This window comes from Aedes albopictus, chromosome 2 (genome assembly GCF_035046485.1).
Source record: "Aedes albopictus strain Foshan chromosome 2, AalbF5, whole genome shotgun sequence".
Lineage (NCBI taxonomy): Eukaryota > Metazoa > Arthropoda > Insecta > Diptera > Culicidae > Aedes > Aedes albopictus.
This window is the reverse complement of record NC_085137.1, coordinates 166,298,366-166,321,599: the sequence shown is the minus strand read 5'-3', so window position 1 is coordinate 166,321,599 and position 23,234 is coordinate 166,298,366. Positions and strand designations below refer to the sequence as shown.

The 23,234-nt window shown below is 40.9% G+C and overlaps 1 protein-coding gene across 1 annotated transcript in view; it reads left to right on the top strand.

Annotated features, from left to right (window-relative positions):
- Positions 1-23,234, top strand: part of LOC109406936 (protein borderless) — a 68,325-nt gene that overhangs the window by 24,513 nt on the left and 20,578 nt on the right. The window contains exon 2 of the mRNA XM_029867317.2: positions 21,585-22,275. Coding sequence (XP_029723177.1) covers positions 22,048-22,275 — 228 coding nt within the window. The 5' untranslated portion in view covers positions 21,585-22,047. The remainder of the gene's footprint in view (positions 1-21,584; positions 22,276-23,234) is intronic.

The following is a 23,234-nucleotide window of genomic DNA, read 5'->3' as shown; positions in this document are numbered from 1 at the left end:
CTGGTGGAATCCCTGGAGAAATTACTGGAGGATCCACTGGAGAAATTCCTTTTGGAATCCCTGACGAAATTCCTGGAGGAATTCCTGGAGAAAAACTGGAGGAATCCCTGGAGAAATTCATGGAGGAATCCCTAGAGAAATTCCTGGAGGAATCCCTGGAGAAATTACTGGAATAACCCCTGGAGAAATTACTAGAGGAACCACTGGAGAAATTCCTGGCGGAATCCCTGAGAAAATTCCTGGAGGATTCCTGGAGAAATACTGGAGAAATTCCTGGAGGAATCCCTGGAGGAATCCCTGGAGAAATTCCTGGCAGAATCCCTGAGGAAATTCCTGGAGAAATACTGGAGGAATCCCTGGAGAAATTCTTGGAGGAATCCCTGGAGAAATTCCTGGAGGAATCCCTGTAGAAATTTCTAGAGCAATCCCTGGATAAATTACTGGAGGAACCCCTGGAGAAATTCCTGGCGCAATTCCTGAGGAAATTCCTGGAGGAATTCCTGGAGAAATACTGGAGGAATCCCTGGAGAAATTCCTGGCGGAATCCCTGAAGAAATTCTAGGAGGAATTCCTGGAGAAATTCTGGAGGAATCCCTGGAGAAATTCCTGGAGGAATTTCTGGAGAAATACTGGAGGAATCCCTGGAGATATTCCTGGAGGAATCCCTGGAGAAATTCCTGGAGGAATCCCTGGAGAAATACTGGAGGAACCACTGGAGAAATTCCTGGCGGAATCCCTGGAGGAATTCCTGGAGGAATTCCTGGAGAAATTCCTGGAGGAACCCCTGGATAAATTTCTGGAGGAATCCCTGGAGAAATTAATGGAGGAACCCCTGGAGAAATTCCTGGCGGAATCCCTGAGGGAATTCCTGGGGAAATTCCTAGAGAAAGACTGGAGGAATCCCTGGAGAAATTACTGGAGGAACCACTGGAGAAATTCCTGGCGGAATCCCTGAAAAAATTCTATGAGGAATTCCTGGAGAAATACTGGAGGAATCCCTGGAGAAATTCCTGGAGGAATCCCTGGAGAAATTCCTGGAGGAATCCCTGGAGAAATTCCTGGAGGAATCCCTGGAGAAATTCCTGGAGGAATTTCTGGAGAAATACTGGAGGAATCCCTGGAGAAATTCCTGGAGGAATCCCTGGAGAAATTCCTGGAGGAATCCCTGGAGAAATACTGGAGGAACCACTGGACAAATTCCTTGCGGAATGCTGGAAGAATTCCTGGAGGAATTCCTGGAAAAGTTCCTGGCGGAATCCCTGGATAAATTTCTGGAGGAATCCCTGGAGAAATTACTGGAGGAACCCCTGGAGAAATTCCTGGCGGAATCCCTGAGGAAATTCCTGGGAAGTTCTTGGAGAAAGACTGGAGGAATCCCTGGAGAAATTCCTGGAGGAATCCCTGGAGAAATACTGGAGAAATTCCTGGCTACATCCCTGAAAAAAATCGTGGAGGAATTCCCGGAGAAATACTGGAGATATCCCTGGAGAAATTACTGGAGGAACCACTGGAGAAATTCCTGGAGAAATACTGGAGGAATCCCTGGATAAATTCCTGGAGGAATCCCTGGAGAAATTACTGGAGGAATCCCTGGAGAAATTACTGGAGGAACCCCTGGAGAAATTCCTGGCGGAATCCCTGAGAAAATTCCTGGAGGAATTCCTGGAGAAAGACTGGCGGAATCCCTAAAGAAATTGCTAGAGGAATTCCTGGAGGAATCCCTGGAGAAATTACTGGAGAAATTCCTGAAGGAATCCCTGGAGAAAATCCTGGAGGAATCCCTGAAGAAACACTGGAGGAATTCTGGGAGAAATTACTGGAGGAACCACTGGAGAAATTACTGGGTGAGCCCCTGGAGAAATTACTGGAGGAGCCCCTGGAAAAATTCCTGGAGGAATTCCCGGAGAAATACTGGAGGAATCCCTGCAGAAATTTCTGGAGGAATCCCTGGAGAAATTACTGGAGAAACTCCTGGAGAAATTCATGGCGGAATCCCTGAGGAATTTTTTGGAGGAATTTCTGGAGAAATACTGAAGGAATCCCTGGAGAAATTCCTAGAGGAATCCCTGGAGGAACCCCTGGAGAAATTTCTGGAGGAATCCCTGGAGAAATTCCTGGCGGAATCCCTGAAGATATTCCTGGAGGAATTCCCGGAGAAATACTAGAGGAATCCCTGGAGAAATTACTGGAGGAACCACTGGAGAAATTCCTGGCGGAATCCCTGAAGAAATTCCTGGAGGAATTCCTGGAGTAATACTGGAGGAATTCCTGGAGAAATACTGGAGGCATCCCTGGAGAAATTTCTGGAGGAATCCCTGTAGAAATTTCTGAAGGAATCCCTGGAGAAATTTCTGGCGGAATCCCTGAGGAAATTCCTGGAGAAATACTGGAGAAATCCCTGCAGAAATTACTGGAGGAATCCCTGTAGAAATTTCTGGAGGAACCTCTGGAGAAATTCCTGGAGGAATCCCTGGAGAAATTCCTGGAGAAATCCCTGTAGAAATTACTAGATGAATCCCTGGAGAAATTACTGGAGGAACTTCTGGAGAAATTCCTGGCGGAATCCCTGAGGGAAATTCCTGGAGGAATTCCTGGAGAAATACTGGAGGAATCCCTGGAGGAATCCCTGGAGAAATTCCTGGAGGAATCCCTGGAGAAATTCCTGGAGAAATCCCTGGAGAAATTCCTGGAGGAATCAATGGAGAAACACTGGAGGAACCCTTGGAGAAATTACTGAAGGAACCAATGGATAAATTCCTGGCGGAATCCCTGGAGGAATTCCTGGATGAATTCCTGGAGAAATTCCTGGAGGAATCCCTGGAGAAATTTCAGAAAGAATCCCTGGAGAAATTACTGGAGAAACCCCTGGAGAAATACTGGAGGAATCCCTGCAGAAATTTCTGGAGGAATCCCTGGAGAAATTACAGGAGGAACCCCTGGAGAAATTCATGGCGGAATCCCTGAAGAAATTCCTGGAGAAATTCCCGGAGAAATACTGGTGGAATCCCTGGAGAAATTACTGGAGAAATTCCTGGAGGAACCACTGGAGAAATTCCTTTTGGAATCCCTGACGAAATTCCTGGAGGAATTCCTGGAGAAAAACTGGAGGAATCCCTGGAGGAATTCATGGAGGAATCCCTAGAGAAATTCCTGGAGGAATCCCTGGAGAAATTACTGGAGGAACCCCTGGAGAAATTACTAGAGGAACCACTGGAGAAATTCCTGGCGGAATCCCTGAGGAAATTCCTGAAGGAATTCCTGGAGAAATACTGGAGAAATCCCTGGAGAAATTCCTGGAGGAATCCCTGGAGAAATTTCTGGAGGAATCCCTGGAGAAATTATTGGAGGAACCCCTGGAGAAATTCCTGGTGGAATTTCTTAGGAAATTCCTGGAGAAATACTGGAGGAATCCCTGGAGAAATTCCTGGAGGAATCCCTGGAGAAATTCCTGGAGGAATCCCTGTAGAAATTTCTGGAGCAATCCCTGGATAAATTACTGGAGGAATCTCTGGAGAAATTCCTGGCGGAATCCCTGAAGAAATTCTAGGAGGAATTCCTGGAGAAATTCTGGAGGAATCCCTGGGGACATTCTTGGAGGAATTTCTGGAGAAATACTGGAGGAATCCCTGGAGAAATTCCTGGAGGAATCCCTGGAGAAATTCCTGGAGGAATCCCTGAAGAAATACTGGAGAAACCACTGGAGGAATTCCTGAAGGAATTCCTGGAGAAATTCCTGGAGGAACCCCTGGATAAATTTCTGGAGGAATCCCTGGAGAAATTAATGGAGGAACCCCTGAGGAAATTCCTGGCGGAATCCTTGAGGAAATTCCTGGGAAAATTCCTGGAGAAAGACTGGAGGAATCCCTGGAGAAATTACTGGAGGAACCACTGGAGAAATTCCTGGCGGAATCCCTGAAGAAATTCTAGGAGGAATTCCTGGAGAAATACTGGAGGAATCCCTGGAGAAATTCCTGGAGGATTCCCTGGAGAAATTCCTGGAGAAATTTCTGGAGAAATACTGAAGGAATCCCTGGAGAAATTCCTGGAGGAATCCCTGGAGAAATTCCTGGAGGAATCCCTGAAGAAATACTGGAGGAACCACTGGAGAAATTCCTGGCGGAATCCCTGGAAGAATTCCTGGAGGAATTCCTTGAGAAATACCGGAGGAATCCCTGGACAAATTCCTGGAGGAATCCCTGGAGAAATTACTGGAGGAACCACTGGAGAAATTCCTGGCGGAATCCCTGAAGAAATTCCTGGAGGAATTCCCGGAGAAATACTGGTGGAATCCCTGGAGAAATTACTGGAGGAACCACTGGAGAAATTCCTTTTGGAATCCCTGACGAAATTCCTGGAGGAATTCCTGGAGAAAAACTGGAGGAATCCCTGGGGAAATTCATGGAGGAATCCCTAGAGAAATTCCTGGAGGAATCCCTGGAGAAATTACTGGAATAACCCCTGGAGAAATTACTAGAGGAACCACTGGAGAAATTCCTGGCGGAATCCCTGAGGAAATTCCTGGAGGAATTCCTGGAGAAATACTGGAGAAATTCCTGGAGGAATCCCTGGAGAAATTTCTGGAGGAATCCCTGGAGAAATTCCTGGCAGAATCCCTGAGGAAATTCCTGGAGAAATACTGGAGGAATCCCTGGAGAAATTCTTGGAGGAATCCCTGGAGAAATTCCTGGAGGAATCCCTGTAGAAATTTCTAGAGCAATCCCTGGATAAATTACTGGAGGAACCCCTGGAGAAATTCCTGGCGCAATTCCTGAGGAAATTCCTGGAGGAATTCCTGGAGAAATACTGGAGGAATCCCTGTAGAAATTCCTGGAGGAATCCTTGGAGAAATACTGGAGGAACCACTGGAGAAATTCCTGGCGGAATCCCTGGAGGAATTCCTGGAGGAATTCCTGGAGAAATTCCTGGAGGAACCCCTGGATAAATTTCTGGAGGAATCCCTGGAGAAATTAATGGAGGAACCCCTGGAGAAATTCCTGGCGGAATCCCTGAGGGAATTCCTGGGGAAATTCCTTGAGAAAGACTGGAGGAATCCCTGGAGAAATTACTGGAGGAACCACTGGAGAAATTCCTAGCGGAATCCCTGAAAAAATTCTAGGAGGAATTCCTGGAGAAATACTTGAGGAATCCCTGGAGAAATTCCTGGAGGAATCCCTGGAGAAATTCCTGGAGGAATCCCTGGAGAAATTCCTGGAGGAATCCCTGGAGAAATTCCTGGAGGAATCCCTGGAGAAATACTGGAGGAACCACTGGACAAATTCCTTGCGGAATGCTGGAAGAATTCCTGGAGGAATTCCTGGAGAAGTTCCTGGCGGAATCCCTGGATAAATTTCTGGAGGAATCCCTGGAGAAATTACTGGAGGAACCCCTGGAGAAATTCCTGGCGGAATCCCTGAGGAAATTCCTGGGAAATTCTTGGAGAAAGACTGGAGGAATCCCTGGAGAAATTCCTGGAGGAATCCCTGGAGAAATACTGGAGAAATTCCTGGCTACATCCCTGAAAAAAATCGTGGAGGAATTCCCGGAGAAATACTGGAGGAATCCCTGGAGAAATTACTGGAGGAACCACTGGAGAAATTCCTGGAGAAATACTGGAGGAATCCCTGGATAAATTCCTGGAGGAATCCCTGGAGAAATTACTGGAGGAATCCCTGGAGAAATTACTGGAGGAACCCCTGGAGAAATTCCTGGCTGAATCCCTGAGAAAATTCCTGGAGGAATTCCTGGAGAAAGACTGGCGGAATCCCTGAAGAAATTGCTAGAGGAATTCCTGGAGGAATCCCTGGAGAAATTCCTGGAGAAATTCCTGAAGAAATCCCTGGAGAAAATCCTGGAGGAATCCCTGGAGAAACACTGGAGGAATTCTGGGAGAAATTACTGGAGGAATCACTGGAGAAATTACTGGGTGAGCCCCTGGAGAAATTACTGGAGGAGCCTCTGGAGAAATTCCTGGAGGAATTCCCGAAGAAATACTGGAGGAATCCTTGCAGAAATTTCTGGAGGAATCCCTGGAGAAATTACTGGAGAAACCCCTGGAGAAATTCATGGCGGAATCCCTGAGGAATTTTTTGGAGGAATTTCTGGAGAAATACTGGAGGAATCCCTGGAGAAATTCCTAGAGGAATCCCTGGAGGAACCCCTGGAGAAATTTCTGGAGGAATCCCTGGAGAAATTCCTGGCGGAATCCCTGAAGATATTCCTGGAGGAATTCCCGGAGAAATACTAGAGGAATCCCTGGAGAAATTACTGGAGGAACCACTGGAGAAATTCCTGGCGGAATCCCTGAAGAAATTCCTGGAGGAATTCCTGGAGTAATACTGAAGGAATTCCTGGAGAAATACTGGAGGCATCCCTGGAGAAATTTCTGGAGGAATCCCTGTAGAAATTTCTGAAGGAATCCCTGGAGAAATTTCTGGCGGAATCCCTAAGGAAATTCCTGGAGAAATACTGGAGGAATCCCTGGAGAAATTCTTGGAGAAATCCCTGTAGAAATTTCTGGAAGAATTTCTGGAGAAATTACTGGAGGAACCCCTGGATAAATTCCTGGCGGAATCCCTGAAGAAGTTCCTTGAGGATTTCCTGGAGAAATACTGGAGGAATCCCTGCAGAAATTACTGGAGGAATCCCTGTTGAAATTTCTGGAGGAACCTCTGGAGAAATTCCTGGAGGAATCCCTGGAGAAATTCCTGGAGAAATCCCTGTAGAAATTACTAGATGAATCCCTGGAGAAATTACTGGAGGAACTTCTGGAGAAATTCCTGGCGGAATCCCTGAGGGAAATTCCTGGAGGAATTCCTGGAGAAATACTGGAGGAATCCCTGGAGAAATTCCTGGAGGAATCCCTGGAGAAATTCCTGGAGAAATTACTAGATGAATCCCTGGAGAATTACTGGAGGAACTTCTGGAGAAATTCCTGGAGAAATTACTAGATGAATCCCTGGAGAATTACTGGAGGAACTTCTGGAGAAATTCCTGGCGGAATCGCTGAGGAAAATTCCTGAAGGAATTCCTGGAGAAATACTGGAGGAATCCCTGGAGAAATTCCTGGAGAAATTACTGGAGGAACCACTGGAGAAATTCCTGGCGGAATCCCTGAAGAAATTTCTGGAGGAACTCCTGGAGAAATACTGGAGGCATCCCTGGAGAAATTTCTGGAGGAATCCCTGTAGAAATTTCTGGAGGAATCCCTGTAGAAATTTCTAGCGGAATCCCTGAGGAAATTCCTGGAGAAATACTGGACGAATCCCTGGAGAAATTTTTGGAGGAATCCCTGTAGAAATTCCTGGAGGAATCCCTGTAGAAATTTCTGGCGGAATCCCTGAGGAAATTCCTGGAGAAATACTGGACGAATCCCTTTAGAAATTCTTGGAGGAATCCCTGGAGAAATTCCTGGAGGAATCCCTGTAGAAATTTCTGGCGGAATCCCTGAGGAAATTCCTGGAGAAATACTGGACGAATCCCTTTAGAAATTCTTGGAGGAATCCCTGGAGAAATTCCTGGCGGAATCCCTGAGGGACATTCCTGGAGGAATTCCTGGAGAAATACCGAAGGGATCCCTGGACAAATTCCTGAAGGAATCCCTGGAGAAATTACTGGAGGAACCACTGGAGAAATTCCTGGCGGAATCCCTGAAGAAATTTCTGGAGGAACTCCTGGAGAAATACTGGAGGCATCCCTGGAGAAATTTCTGGAGGAATCCCTGTAGAAATTTCTGGAGGAATCCCTGTAGAAATTTCTAGTGGAATCCCTGAGGAAATTCCTGGAGAAATACTGGACGAATCCCTGGAGAAATTCTTGGAGGAATCCCTGTAGAAATTCCTGGAGGAATCCCTGTAGAAATTTCTGGCGGAATCCCTGAGGAAATTCCTGGAGAAATACTGGACGAATCCCTTTAGAAATTCTTGGAGGAATCCCTGGAGAAATTCCTGGCGGAATCCCTGAGGGACATTCCTGGAGGAATTCCTGGAGAAATACCGGAGGAATCCCTGGACAAATTCCTGAAGGAATCCCTGGAGAAGTTACTGGAGGAACCACTGGAGAAATACTGGAGGAATCCCTGGAGAAATTCCTGGAGGAATCCCTGAAGAAATTTCTGGAGGAACTCCTGGAGAAATACTGGAGGAATCCCTGGAGAAATTCCTGGATTAATTCCTGGAGTAATCCCTGGAGAAATAATGGAGGAACTCCTGGAGAAATTACTGGAGGAACCACTGAAGAAATTCCTGGCGGAATCCCTGAAGAAATTCCTGGAGGAATTCCTGGAGAAATTCCTGGAGGAATTCCTGGAGAAATACTGGAGGCATCCCTGGAGAAATTTCTGGAGGAATCCCTGTAGAAATTTCTGGAGGAATCCCTGTAGAAATTTCTGGCGGAATGCCTGAGGAAATTCCTGGAGAAATACTGGACGAATCCCTTTAGAAATTCTTGGAGGAATCCCTGTAGAAATTTCTGGAGGAATCCCTGAAGAAATTTCTGAAGGAACTCCTGGAGAAATACTGGAAGAACCCCTGGAGAAATTCCTGGAGGAATTCCTGGAGAAATTCCTGGAGTAATCCCTGGAGAAATACTGGAGGAACCCCTGGAGAAATTACTGGAGGAACCACTGGAGAAATTCCTGGCGGAATCCCTGAAGAAATTCCTGGAGGAATTCCTGGAGAGATACTGTGGGCATCCCTGGAGAAATTTCTGGAGGAATTCCTGTTGAAATTTCTGGAGGAATCCCTGTAGAAATTTCTGGCGGAATCCCTGAGGAAATTCCTGGAGGAATTCCTGGAGAAATACTGGAGGCATCTCTGGAGAAATTTCTGGAGGAATCCCTGTAGAAATTTCTGGCGGAATCCTTGAGGAAATTCCTGGAGAAATACTGGACGAATCCCTGGAAAAATTCTTGGAGGAATCCCTGTAGAAATTTCTGGAGGAATCCCTGGAGAAGTTTCTGGCGGAATCCCTGAAGAAATTCCTAGAGGAATCCCTGGAGAAATTTCTGGAGGAAACCCTGGAAGTATCCCTGGAGGAATTCCTGGAGAAATCCTTGGAGAAATTCCTGAAGGAACCCTTGAGAAACGCTGACTAAACTGCCAGTATATTGCTGTAGCAATAATTTAATTATTTGCCTAAGAAACTTATATAAGGAACTACGAATAATTCCTCAAAACACTACCGCAGACATTTCCTTAAAAATTGACAAAGAAATGCTCAAAGTAATGCCAAAGAAATTTCCCAAAAATAGATTTGAGCGTAGAATGAGCATTTAGTTAAAATACCTAACATAAAGTAAAAACCTTGGTAAAAACCAAAAAAAAGATTTCGAGAATTTTTTAATAAACTTCTTAAAGAATCCAGAAATAAGTTTGACGATAAATTTTAAATAAAATATTGTCCGAGTTGCCGAAGGAGTTTTGCTTCTAAACGTCTACCATATTCATATTTATTATAGTACTAATAAGTAGCTGCAGACGACGAAAAGTACAAAACCCGGGTAAGCCAACACCGCTGTTTCCTGCTGCTGTCATCGCGGTGCGTCTGAGCCCGTTACGCCGGTACCTTTCTGCATCGCATCCGACTGCTACAGGCGCCCACCTGCCACCCCTTCTGTCGTATCATTGTTTGGTTCGCTCATCTTGCTGTCACAGGTTTGAACTGAATGGGATAATGGGAGCGAAATGGGGAGACGAACTTTCCCAAATGTCTCATAAACGGCAAAGAATCCGCAATGCCGTTCGCCTACGAGGACCGATAATCGCACCCGTGTCCATCGTTCGATCGGAACGAAAACAAACCACCGATCACGGTAGGACACCCACACATTCTCAACATTTTTCCCAACCAATACAGATGCACGTTTTGCATGTATTGGTGACGCGAAAGTATGTGAACACCAATACATTCACAGCAACGTAGCAACCGATGACACCCACACATTGCAGCTTGTCAATGTGTGGTCAAAAATACTACTCGAATTTTTGTGCGCGCAGGCGCACCATCAAATAAGCGCGGAAAAGTGCTTCTACCGCCGACAAGCTACTTTTGCGCTTACAGCGTGAGCGTTTATGCACGGAATATGCGCGCTTTGTTTTGGGTGTGGGATTACATCAAGAATTTTCCAAGGATTTTTTCAGATATTCCTCTAGAGATTCATGACATTTCAATTCTAATGGAGATTCTTCAAAAATTTTTTCAGAGATTTTTTGATAAATTCCTGCTTAAATAACTTCTGATTTTCTGAATTTCAAAAATAGGGTAGCGAACCACTTGGGCAGTGGCCGGTATTTTAGGCACTCTTTGCTATAACTCAGTCAATTCCAAACAAATAGACTTGAAATTCTGTACACGGCTAGTTACTATACATATCTCAACGCGTTCCAAAAATTGTGTCAATTGGTTTTAAAATTGGCTGAGTTATAGCAGAAAAGTGCCCAAAATAGGACCCCTGCCGAGATGGTTCCACATCCCTATATTCAGAGACTTCATCGGAATTTTGGCGATTTTTTCAGGAATTTCAGTGAATGATTTTTTCAAATGTTCGTACTCTATCTAAAATGATTCCTTTGAAAAATCTTCTAAGAGCTTCTCCAAAAGATCGGTGAGAAATTCCTACAAGGATTTTTTTATAGAAATTGTTCCCGTGTGGCTTCAACAACATTAACTCCTGGGATTCCTACAAAGATACCTGTAGGAGTTGGTTTGGATATTCCCCCAGGAACTTGGAAGAATTCCTTCTATAGAATTCGTGTCTCAAAGAATCCCTTCATAAAAAAACTCCTGGAACATCTGGACTCTTCTGTGGAGATATCAAGAAGAAATTAAAAAGACACTACACCGTCTTCAACCAGAGGTTGCACAGACTGAACAATCACTAACATTAGGCAACGGACAACACGAAACACCCAGTGGACCAGTGAAGAAATTTTCGTTTGACGAAAAGTTTCCTCCGACTGGAGCGGGAAACGAACCCTCACTCCGTGGCACTCACAATACGCCTAAACGACTGACGCCGCTAACCGCACGGCCACGAAGCCCACGAATATTTTTGGGGAGATTCCTGTACATAAATTCATGAAACTTTTTCTGAAGTTATCTCTGGAGGAATTCCATGATTAATGCCTGGGAAAATACCATAACATATCTCCTTAATTCCTCGAAGAAGAAAAATTATGAGACGCATTTGGAAGTAATTTCAAGAAAAAAAATCCTTGAGAAATGAATGGGTGACAAAACGTCGAAAGACAAACCGTCGAAGGGACAAAACGTCGAAAGGACAAAACGTCGAAAAGTGTTCACAGTTCAGAGTGGATTTTTTTTTGAGATTTTATGAGGATCGATTTAATCCTGTTGATAGCCTGAGAGGTGTGGCGATACGGTAGATCCACCAAGATGGCAGGATGACGAACTAGTTAACGGGGACACATTCATTATGTCTCATTATCTCGGGTCACTGCCCAAGCGCTGAAGGTCAGTGACTCATTTTGCACTCTATAATGCCTCAGCCCCGAGTTGAAACCACCAGCTGTGTAAAAATTATTGTGTGGATATTTGGCATTGTTGTGCAAGTACCATATTCTGGAATACCGGATGAATTGCGGATAAGGACAGTCGTTACCAAACCAGACGCCCGATGATTGCCATCGCCACCCTAAAGGTGCCAGAGACCCGACGACGATAGCTAGAGGCCGCCATCGTAGCCACCCTGAAGGAAGTTATGACGTAATGCTGAAAATTTGTGGAAGGTGCCACTGACATTGTGCAACTCGCAGTGTTGCATTTGAACGTGATCAATTTGCGTTGAAGTTCAAAAACGGCACGCTGCGATTAAACACATTGTTCAGTTCAAAATTTGGAACGCACGTGAGCTCGAAAGTGAACGCAACTTGAGCAACAACTGCACCCGCAGAATGCCAACATGGTACCCTGGTACCTGGTAAACTGAAATGGTCATGTTTCTACAATTTTTTCACCAATTCTATCTGAGCTGATTCGATTCAGAAACTCACCCTTAATTGAGAGGGGCACCGTAGATTACCGAAAAATCCGGATTTCGCTGCAGAATCTTAATGTCCGATGCCAAAATGTCCCACTTCATTGTGGCGCACATTTTTGCGCAACAGCACATGTATGGAGAATGGAGATTCGTCACAAAGTCCTAGGACAGCACCTTGGTCAGGACGCACATAAGATTTGATGACACATCCAAGCTCAGTTCATTTTTGGCTCGCGTTTAGTTTAATTGCAACACTGGGTGCCAGTAGTAGGGGCTCCAAAGATTTATTCTTAATCACTTAACCTAATTTACAGCTCTATTGTCCACTAGGGCACTACGTGAGCGATTTCAATTGACAGCTATACCTACAGATTGTACAGCGCCTAGATGTATTCTTTATACTTTATCGAACTGGTTGCCTTTTCTGCTGCTTTCACTTTTCTACTCTATACATGGTAGAATGATGAGCACAAGGATGATAGGTGGCCGTTGTTCCTTTCCAGTCCGATTGGGGGTCCATGATGAGTAGCAGTTCGTCGATGTCCAGGTATCCGGGTCCGTTTGAGCCATGGGGCTCAGAAGAGGGTCAGTGTCAGCCGCTCTCGGTGAAGAGCAACTGACGAAAAATTGCAAGTGCCGGGGCTGGGAATCAAACCCATGACCATCCGCATATGAAGCGAACGTGTGACCAACTACGCCACGGGCCCCGGCATGGGCTCCAAAGATGTAAGTGAAGAAAAAGCCGGGAAAGTCCGGGAATAAATGATGTTACACCTAACGTGACGTGATGGGAGTTTTTATATGTGACAGTTCGAATATTCTCTACCCGCGAAGAACTGGCCAAGAAACATGCCCACCCTGAGGTGTTGTTTCAGGGAGCCTCAGGAAGGCTTTCCTCTGAGCCTCTGAGCTAGTTGGCAGATACAAGTGAAAGAATGAGTATACTTCAAAAGAATAAAGAACTCACTATTTGCTTAGATTATTCGTTTTCGACGTTTTCGACGTTTTGTGCTTTCGACATTTTGTCCCTTTCGACGTTTTGGCATTCAACCTTTTGGCATTCGACGTTTTGGCATTCGACGTTTTGTCTTTCGACGTTTTGTCCCTAAGCCCTCTGGAGGTATTCATAGTGGAATTTCTCTTATATTTTCTGAAAAAATAATTACATAAAAATCCCTGAAAAAATATTCCTGAAGGAGAAATTACAAACAAAATCCCGTAGAAACAGAAAAATTTCGGGAGAGTTTTTTTGAGAAACTCTGAACAAATTTTAAGAAAAAAAAATTCTTGAAAAAATCTTTGAACAGAAAAACCAAATCCAGTTATTTATACAAGGATATTTTCGAAACAGGGTTCCTGATTTCCACTTTTCATCTTCTTCCATATTCGAAAACAGTCAGCAGCGAACGGTTGTCGCTTTAAGCGGTCTTCTCACTTTACCGGGCCAGGACCGTGCCGGGCCCGGCCGTGCCCCGGTCACCGATTTCTTTCTAACGATATCTATGGCGTGCTTCTCACTTGCCCAGCCGGGGCCCGACCGAGCCCCGGCACGGTGTGATGTGAAACACGCCATAGTAATCGCATGTAAGAAATCGATGACCGGGGCACGGCCGGGGCCCGGCACGGTCCCGGCCCGGTGTAATGAGAATAGCCCTTTAGTTCGTGGGTATGCTTGTCAGCGACGACGGTAAACTCCGGCGAACGGTGGGAAGCCACACTTGGAAATTACTCATTCGTCTTCATTCGCATCGCAAGCGAATGCGATTCGTGAGTGATGCGATTGATATTGTGCATACGAATTTTTGATGTTTTCGAAATATTTTCTTTGCTAATCTAGCATTTCAGCAACAATACAGTAAAAATGTATGCATTATACATGCAGAAATTCTTTTCTACTTATGATAATAGCCGCTTCGATCGCTCACCAGCATTCTTCACCATTCGCCATTCATTCATTCGCTTGCGATTCAAACTGCGACGAATGGCAACGAATATTCATGTCAAGCAGCTGGCTCATCGCTTCCCACTGGTGATGGGGTTGCGTGTTTGATCACGACGATCCGTTTGCTGCATCTTTCTCGATTCGCTTCAGCAAGGAGGAGTAAATATGAATGGAGTGAGGCGAATATACCGATCCTTGTTTCGAAAAATCCCTAGAAAAATGCCCAGGAAGTAGTTTGTACTGGAATTGTTGAGATCGGAGAAATATCTAAAGCACCACAAGAAAAATGTACGAAAGAATCCCTGAAAAAAATTCTAAATAAATGCCTGAAATATCTCTGTATATAAAGAACAATTACTGAAAAAGTTCCTGGATTTCTTAATGAAACTGTTAGACTCTAAGACATAGAAGAATTGTGAAAGAGTTATCGAATGTCTATGAAAAACAAATCTCCTGGTATTGTATTTTTTAAAGAAATATTTATTGGAACTCCTTGAAAAAACCTTGGACAAGTTGCTTGAATAATTTATTTATAAATTACTAGAAAAAAACCCTGGAGTCGTAAGGAAAAACTAATGACAAAACATCTGATAACCTTTCTAGAGAAAATTCCGACAAAAACGTACAGTGACTGGCACAAAAAAAGATCCACCATAGGGTGGTTGAAGTTACTGAAAAAAACTACATGCAAAAATGATAAAATATACCTTTCAATGAATGCACGACATCCATTTTACATTGTTTTAATAGTCTGTGTTGAAAAATATTTGTTTTTTTTGTGGAATAAAGCTATTTCTGATAAGATTGGGAAAATTGCTTAAAAATTGGGTACCGTAAACCAGGGTCAAATTGATCATTGAGATATTACATTGTAATTCCATACTAGGAACTCTTAAGCGTCGTAATGATCTTAAACTTTTTACGTGATCTTGCTCACAAATGTCTAGAGATGAGTGTAGCCTCTTAACCTTTTAGATAAAAGTTAGTTTTGCCTTATTTTTTTTAGGATTTTGCGCTTAGCAATCTCACTTAGCTGAAATCATTGCCAATAAACAATAGATTGCCAATAGGACTTCGCGTGATTCTCTGTTATTACATTTTTGTGGAGCCTTGGTTGGGAAGTTATGTAGTTATTCTTAACATGAATTAGTAAAAACAAAGTTCATTTTATGACGAAATAGTAATTTATTGTGATAGAAATCACTTTTTTCAAATGAAATTGCCTATCTTTAGGCGTTTAGAAGGAAATTTCTAAATTTAATATTGCATTTTATGTATTGAATTCACTAGTTGTGTAAGTTTGAACGCGTTATTCAGTTTTAGAAGAGCAAAATTAAGCGGAGAATGAAGTTTTCCTTTCTAAGCTATGCTTAATTTAGGCCAAACATGTCTAAAGGTCCAATCTGCAAAACAAAGGCTCTCTTTGGTTTCCCTCTCTTTTGTTAATATCTCAGCTGTTTATTCATATTATGATTGTCTCCTTGCATTAAACGATGGTCAAAACAATCGACTTTTGATTTGTACTGCAAAAATAGTTGAAAAGTGTACCATTACATCACAATAATTTAAAGAGAAAGTGAACAAAGAGAGCCTCTCAAATGCAGATAGGACCTATTGAAATGTTTGGCCTGAATTGTATGTTGATCAATTTCGCCCCAAAGGGGCATTTCCAATTTTTAGACTTTTGAACTTAAAGTTTGAATTTGTTGAAAAAAATTCTTTCACATGGAGTGAGCACCATGTCTACCACTTGTAATACATCGAAAATTTGTTATTATCAATGTGTATATGATAGAATATACCTCCAGAAAGCTTTAGCACAAGCAGATGGAGGTGATCATTGCGATACACAAACGTGAAAGTGTTTTGAGATATCAAATAATCCTTAATAATCTTCACAACATGCTTTGCATTAGTCAACCAAAACTCATAAAAATTGTCCATAAAAGTACATCCCTGTATGTCTGCAAGCTGAATTATTGTTATATTGTAGATTAATAGCATTCATTCTTACTTACAAATAGTTTCTGTAGCTTAGAGATTTTTTTACCCGTTATACTAACCATGAAAAATAAACTCGCCCCATTATCAGAAATCACTTTATTCCTCAAAAACCAAATATTTTTCAACATAGATTACTAAAACAATGTAAAATGGATGTAGTGCATTGTAGTATATATTTTATCATTTTTGGATGTAGTTTTCATTAGAAACTGTAACCACTCCATGGTGGATCTTTTTTTTTGTGCCGGTCACGGTACAAGTACATCAATAATTACATGTAAAAACTTCCATGAAATTTCTTTATATTTCCCTTAAAAACCTAGGGTGAATTTCCCCAATAATTTCTGAGGAAACCCGTGGATTAGTTTTCTGAAATTCCTGAAGCAGAGCCAAAATTTGTGGAGGAGTGGGGGGGGGGGGGTGTATATAAAATTAATAAAGCATTCAATCTGAAAAATATCAAGCACGCATCAGATTTGTTTAAGAATTTTTAGTAAGACTCGATATATCAAAATCCCCCTCAAAATGCAAAATCCAGCCATTAATTTTTAAAGGATGGGGGGGGGGGGGTGAAGGGGGTGCGGTTAGACAAAAAGTCAAAATTAAATTTGTATCAGCCTTATTTCGAGTTTAGTTTTCATATTGTATTATTCAAATGCATTACTACTTACAAAATTTAATTGGTCACATACATATGTTTAAATTTATAAATATTTATCAGTTTTGATTTGTTTTTGTAATTTTTATAGGTTTTCTGTTTCTGATTTTTTAAACTTTTAAACTTTAAACTTTTTGTTGTTTGAAGCAGATAGGTTATTTTAAAGATATGTGTCCATTGATGGATATCGACTTAAATATTGATATATTGAATATCGATATTTTTCATAAAAAAATGATTTTTTTTTTATTTATGCATTTTTCATTCGTTCATTAAATTCGTTGTTATAAAGATAGACCGCGTGAACTTTTGTGCGAAGCCCCTTTCTGAAACATTTCAACGACCGCGCGGTGCTTACGTTTCAAGAAATCTGACAATATTACACTAGTTAACAAAATAAAATGAAAGTCTTGAACTTCTATCAACGACCTTTTTTTTGCGTACTGGCGTCGAGACCGCGCCGCATAAAAATTAAAGTTGAACAGTTAGTGAGTTTACCCTAAAAATTGAATTCCATACAGTTTTGAAAATATGGATATGGACAAGTTTTGCGCTAGATTGATGGGAAGTTAACTTATTATTGCTATGTACATAAAACAATCTCCACAAATTTTAGCAAAATTTTCAAAAAAAAAATATGAGGCTTTGTATTTTTTCAATATGAAAGATATACTTTGAATATTCTTTTTCATCTTATTTTTGAAATATTAGAGGCAGTCCTTAACCACGGGGGCATTTTTCTGGATATTCAAACCCCACCCCCCCCCCCGCCCTCTCAAGTGGACTTTCTTTGTTGATTGAAATTTAAAACGTGTATCGGCCATGGTCTTTGCCTAACCCCTACCTACTTACATGACCACGTGGTTTATTTTTATTATTGTATTTTTTTTGCAAATTTGATTAAAAATAAAATAAAAATCGATTTCAAATTGTCACAGGCCTGTAAGAAAAATCGAAAAAAAACACTCTGCTATTATTTTTTTCCTCCACGTTTTCGATTGTTCCAAAATTCCGTTACCGTTACCGAACGTTACCGAGTTAAAAAAATTTGTAAATTAATATTATCAATTCCACCCTATTTCTTTACTGACACCATTGTAATTATGTATGTGATTTTTTTTTCCATAACAAATGATGGAATGTATAATTGTCTGTATATACACACACATAGATTCTGATCTTCCAGATCAGTATATTTTCACTAAGTACAGTATTTGTTCCATGCTTTATTTACCATTCACCAAAGGGTTAACGAAATTGAACAAAAATCGATAGTTTGACGAAAATTTCTCAAGAGTTTTGATGCATACCCGACTAGAAAAATCTATCAAGTTTATAACACATTGTGTTATGATGTTATAAAAATGTTCTATAACTTATTATGTTATAAGCTAGGTGCAGGATGATGTTAAAATAACTAAAATTGTAACAAAAAGTACACCGGTCTAATCAAAATAATAACCTATTTTGTTATGATCTGATCAATATTATAACGAAATGATATAAGTTTTAGCTTCAAGAAAACTTGTTCCTATCATATTTTGATACAATTTTACAAAATGATTTTCTAAATGTCAAGTAATTGAAACTAAATTATTTCATAAAGAGTTATCGAACAACATTTATAACATAATATGATATAATTGAGATATAATATTTTTGAACCCCAAAGATATTGAAACTTGATTATATCACAATGAGTTATAAATATCAGGGTTTGTTATAATAATGTTATATTTTTGTTAGAATCCTCTAGTCGGGTAATTTTTCTCCTTTTTTTTTGAAATATGTGTCAATACTTTACCCATCTGTCATACGATCAGATATTAAATGAAACAGTAATAAGAGTATTTGGGATTGCCGTGGTGGTTCAAACAACTTTTCGAACGAACATTGGTCCTGCCATATGGAATAGGATTGAATGTATATTGATTTTTTTTTTTTGTCTCAGGATAACCAAGGCATATCTACTTTCAATCAACTGCAATATATGTACTGGAATCTCCATTTAGGAAATGAGCCGTGATGGAGCTTTAACCTAAATGATAACAGTTTATCACTAAAATGGATTACAAAATTGCGCAAGAATTTAAGCAGGATGAGTTGATAGGATATTCAGGTGAATTCAGCAAATAATGGAGTTTCAGAGGGGATTCAAAGGCGTTTCAATACGATTCAGCGAGGGTTTGGAGAGGTTCTCGGAGGCTTTTAGAAAAATTTCAGAGGGGTTTCAGAAGGGGTTCAAAACGTAACATTGGTTTTGTGGGTTTAGTGGTTTTCAGGGGCTTGCTGAGGTGTTTCAGAAGGGTTCAAGGGGACACTATGAATTTCGCGGCGTTTTCGGGAGTTTCTGAGGGCTACATAGACTTCACAAGGAATTTCAGTAATGTTTTGGTGGCGTTTAAGCGGGTTTAATGGGATTTCCGGAGATTTTAGATGCGTTTTCAGGCTTTCGGTCGAGCTTCAGAGGTGTTTCAAAGCGTTTTAGAGAAATTCAGTAGGATTTAAGAGGCGATTAAGACGTTTCAGAACGTTTAAGGGGGTTTCAAGGTGATTCACGCGTGTTTTATGTGGTTCTATAGATTTCCGTGAAGTTTCAGGGGGCGTTTCAAAGGCGTGTCAAGGTATTTCAGGGCATTTCAGTGACATTCAGAGGGATTTCCATTCGAATACCTAAACTCAAGGGAGTTCTTGGAAATCCTCGAACAGACATTGATCTCATCCCGACTAGAAAACTGTAACAAAAATATAACATAATCCTAACAAATCATGATATTTATAACTCATTGTGATATAATCACGTTCCACATCCTTGGTGTTTTCAAAATACTATAACTCAATTATATCACATTATGTTATGATTGTTGTTTCATAACTCATTGTATTATAATTAAGTTTTGAATCTTTGACATTTGGGAAATAATGCAATATTTAAAATTATAATAGAAACCAGTAATCCAGAGGCTAAAATTCTTATCACATTTTGTTATAATTTTGATATGATTATAACAAAATAGGGTATAATCTTGATTATACCATTGTACTTTTTGTAACAACTTTAGTTATTTTAACATCATCCTGCAGCTAGTTTATAAGATAATAAGTTAGAGAAAAATATTATAACATCACAACACAATATGGTACAAACTTGATATAATTTTCTAGTCGGGATTACTTAACAACACATAGTTAAATGAGGCTGTGTAAGAATTTCATTCATAATGCTTCAAAAGATCACTGATTAGATTACGCTTGTGGATCCGATGACCAAGAAGTTCTTGGATACCATTAGGGCAGATTAGGGAGAGTCCAAAAATAGCGACCAGAATTTCCAAAATGGTGCCTAAAAGTTTAAGATCGTGACTCTTTTTAAGAGTTTAAGACTCAAACACCAAAACCAGATAAACGATAAGATTTCTGGTACCATGAAATGTATTTTTGTTACAGGCGAATTCATCAACATTTCGCTTGCGTTTTGTTGAAATGGGTTTTTGAAGGCACGAGAAAGGTGCCATCATCGCTAGGTGGATCATTAAGTTTTTTTTTTTATTTATTTCAAATTTTAAGGTAAAATATCTCGAAAACGGTAGCTTTTTTTTATCTGTATTAACGAGATTTTTAGCCCTGGGCTAGCTCATCTCGGGACCCACGCTTTACTTCCCTTCCGAAGGAAGAACTCACATTTTGTGAGTTTGTCGGGAGTGGGGTTCGATCCCAGGTCCAACGGTAGCTTGTAGAATGTTAGTGATAAATATTATTTTAATACAAAATAAACTTAAGAATAATTATTTGCATTCAAACCCATTTGATTTCTTTAAACAGCCAATGCTTCGAATATACACGAATTTTTAACTCTTCAGAATCTATTTCATGCATTTTTTTTCCATTGCCACCATTACATTAAAACGTGTGTTTGACATCAAGTTTATACAGAAAAAAAAACGACGAAAATATATGCAAGAGAGATGGCTATCTCAGACTTCGAATCTAGTACGCTTTTTATCTACATTCTCAACGTTTCGGTCTGGGGATCTGGCCTTTTTCAAGGGTCTTAGTGTCTACACACTAAAACTGCTCAGCCCTAAAATGTGTAAAATCTACTCATAAATGCATAATGTGTAAAATTTACACATTCACATAATCGGCTCGTACACTATTCTAAATTCGAAATGGCTATATTTTTTGGTGCGCCAAGGTCAGTAGTAAAGCTAGCTAGATTGCCATACAAAAAAAAAATGCAACTTTAACGATGTTGTGGACGCAGGAGCAGTGAATGCGTAACTCTTGCACATTTTATGAGTGGTATGGAAATTATGCATTTATCAATAGGTCTTACACATTTTAGTGCTGAGCGGTTTTACTGTGTACCGTCTATCGTTTTTGGGGTATTTGCATACGGAATGCTCTTCTGGATTGTTTGTCATGTATAAGTGTTGTTATTTTAGATTTTTAATTTCATATAATTCACTGTACACTAGTAACAACAGTTTTGAAAAAAAAATCAGTTTTTTTAAGTGTTGTTATTTTAGATTTTTAATTTCATATAATTCACTGTACACTAGTAACAACAGTTTTGAAAAAAAAATCAGTTTTTTTTTGTTTTGAAAAGAACTGGCAAGTTTCATTCGAACCATGAACTATCAAATCTGGTGGATCGGCGATTTGGGGTGGAAACAGTCTATACCGCTTAAGGGCGGGGTTGGTATTCGAGAGTTATGTCACTTTTCAGCGTGACGTGACGTTAGCACATTTTCCACAGAGAATGTGTTTATTGAGAACGGCGTATCGAGCTAAAATTTTGTACAGTTGGTACAGAACAGAAATGAAATCCAAAATTCTAATCCAAACAGAATTTAAATTTTGGCTTGTCCACATGATCTCGATTGCGACATAAAAGTTTCGCTTCAGAACACAAACATAAACAATTCGTTTCATTATTTTCACACATATACTTGGGCCACTCTAATGAACATCTGCGTGATTAGCATAACGATCTACCTACATGCACAAGTGATTGAAAACCAACAATAGAACAGTGTGGAAAGCCAAACGAGAACGCAGTACAGTGAGTGGCGAGTGAAGCTACGAAAATAAATCGACCAGAACTGCAGCAACAACTAGACTGACGGACGACTGACTGCGTCAAAGAGAATAAAATGCGAGCTAATTACCCAATTTGAATAATTCCACGCTGCGGAAGTCAAACTCGCTCGGAGTGAGTTTCATCTCAGAGTTGTGTCGACGTCGACTGACAGTAGTGCAACAGGTTGTTCATACCGTTTCATGCTTAATCCGATCAGTGTTCAGAAGTTTACCACCGGCAAACCGCCCCGGCGTTGAGAGAATGCGCCATTAAATTGAAATTTATCACCAGACGACCAGTGTGTTCAAAGAAGTGAAAACTAGAGTTTCATGATTGGTCAATTAGTTAGCGCCTAAACTCCCACGATGGAACGAATCGCCCATATGCTGACGACGGCTCTACGACGGATCGCCCTGCCAACGGCGATGGTCCTCGTAATCACCCTCGGTGTGGCACAGCAAAGTTCAGCCTACCTGGAGGACCGGCCACCCGTCTATCTGGAGGCCAAAGTTGGATCGTACGTCATTCTAAACTGCCCAGTGGATTTTCCCAAAAACGATCCCATCCCGTACGTGCTGCACTGGAACAAGGATGTAAGTTTACGCCTCACTACTAACTGCTAGTTACCTACTCTATCGGTATTTTATCTATTCGGACGTTCGCCTGATTGATTATTAAATTAGAGGTGATTATGCAATGCTGTCTTTGTTGAGTACGTTCAAAATTCGAACAAGTCATCAGAATAGGCCACTATTTGGTGTACAAATAAACTATATTACATTTAAGATATTCTATAAAAGTATACATTTTTGTCTGACAACGTCTCAACTAATACGGAGTCTACTGGTACTTGGTACTGTCAGATATGATTACAGAATTTACTTGCAGCCAAGTTTGCCATAACTTTGCAGCCAGGCCATTTTAGAAGGGATGCACGAACAAACATTATTTTCACACATATCTTGCTCCAATATTTTAACAACAAGTTACAGTTACTTAAAGCTACATTTGATGATGATGATTTTTATGGGGCAAAAATTTACTACTGGTTCGTCGGCTGTTCGGGTCCGTGTGAAGTTGATCATAAATATTAACAATATAAGCTTCTTTCCCCGATCAGCCTAGATATACCAAATGCTCAAAAACCGATATGTATCTCTTCTCGACATTATGACTATCAGCGATTAGGGAATTGAGTGTGTGTGGATTAATAATAATTAATATTAGAATAGCGGTTTTTCTACTTATAGTTATGCCGATGACTACCTAAAATTGTTAGTCGGTATGTGCAAACTTTTCGATTAGTGAGTATTGTGTTGTTCTTTGCTGTGCATGCATCGCTCCTGTAAGGGCTGAGTATGGCAGCATAATCGATCGCGTTCGCTATTGTCTCGCGTGAAAATCAAAACAATAGATGCGCGGGTGTTCAGTATTGTGTTGTTCTTTGTTGTACATGCGAGTGTCGAAAAATAGTGTCGCACGATTGTATCGTTTTAGCGATAGGTCGACGGGTGCTCGAATGAATGATTGATGATCGGTGAACAAGCTTTTG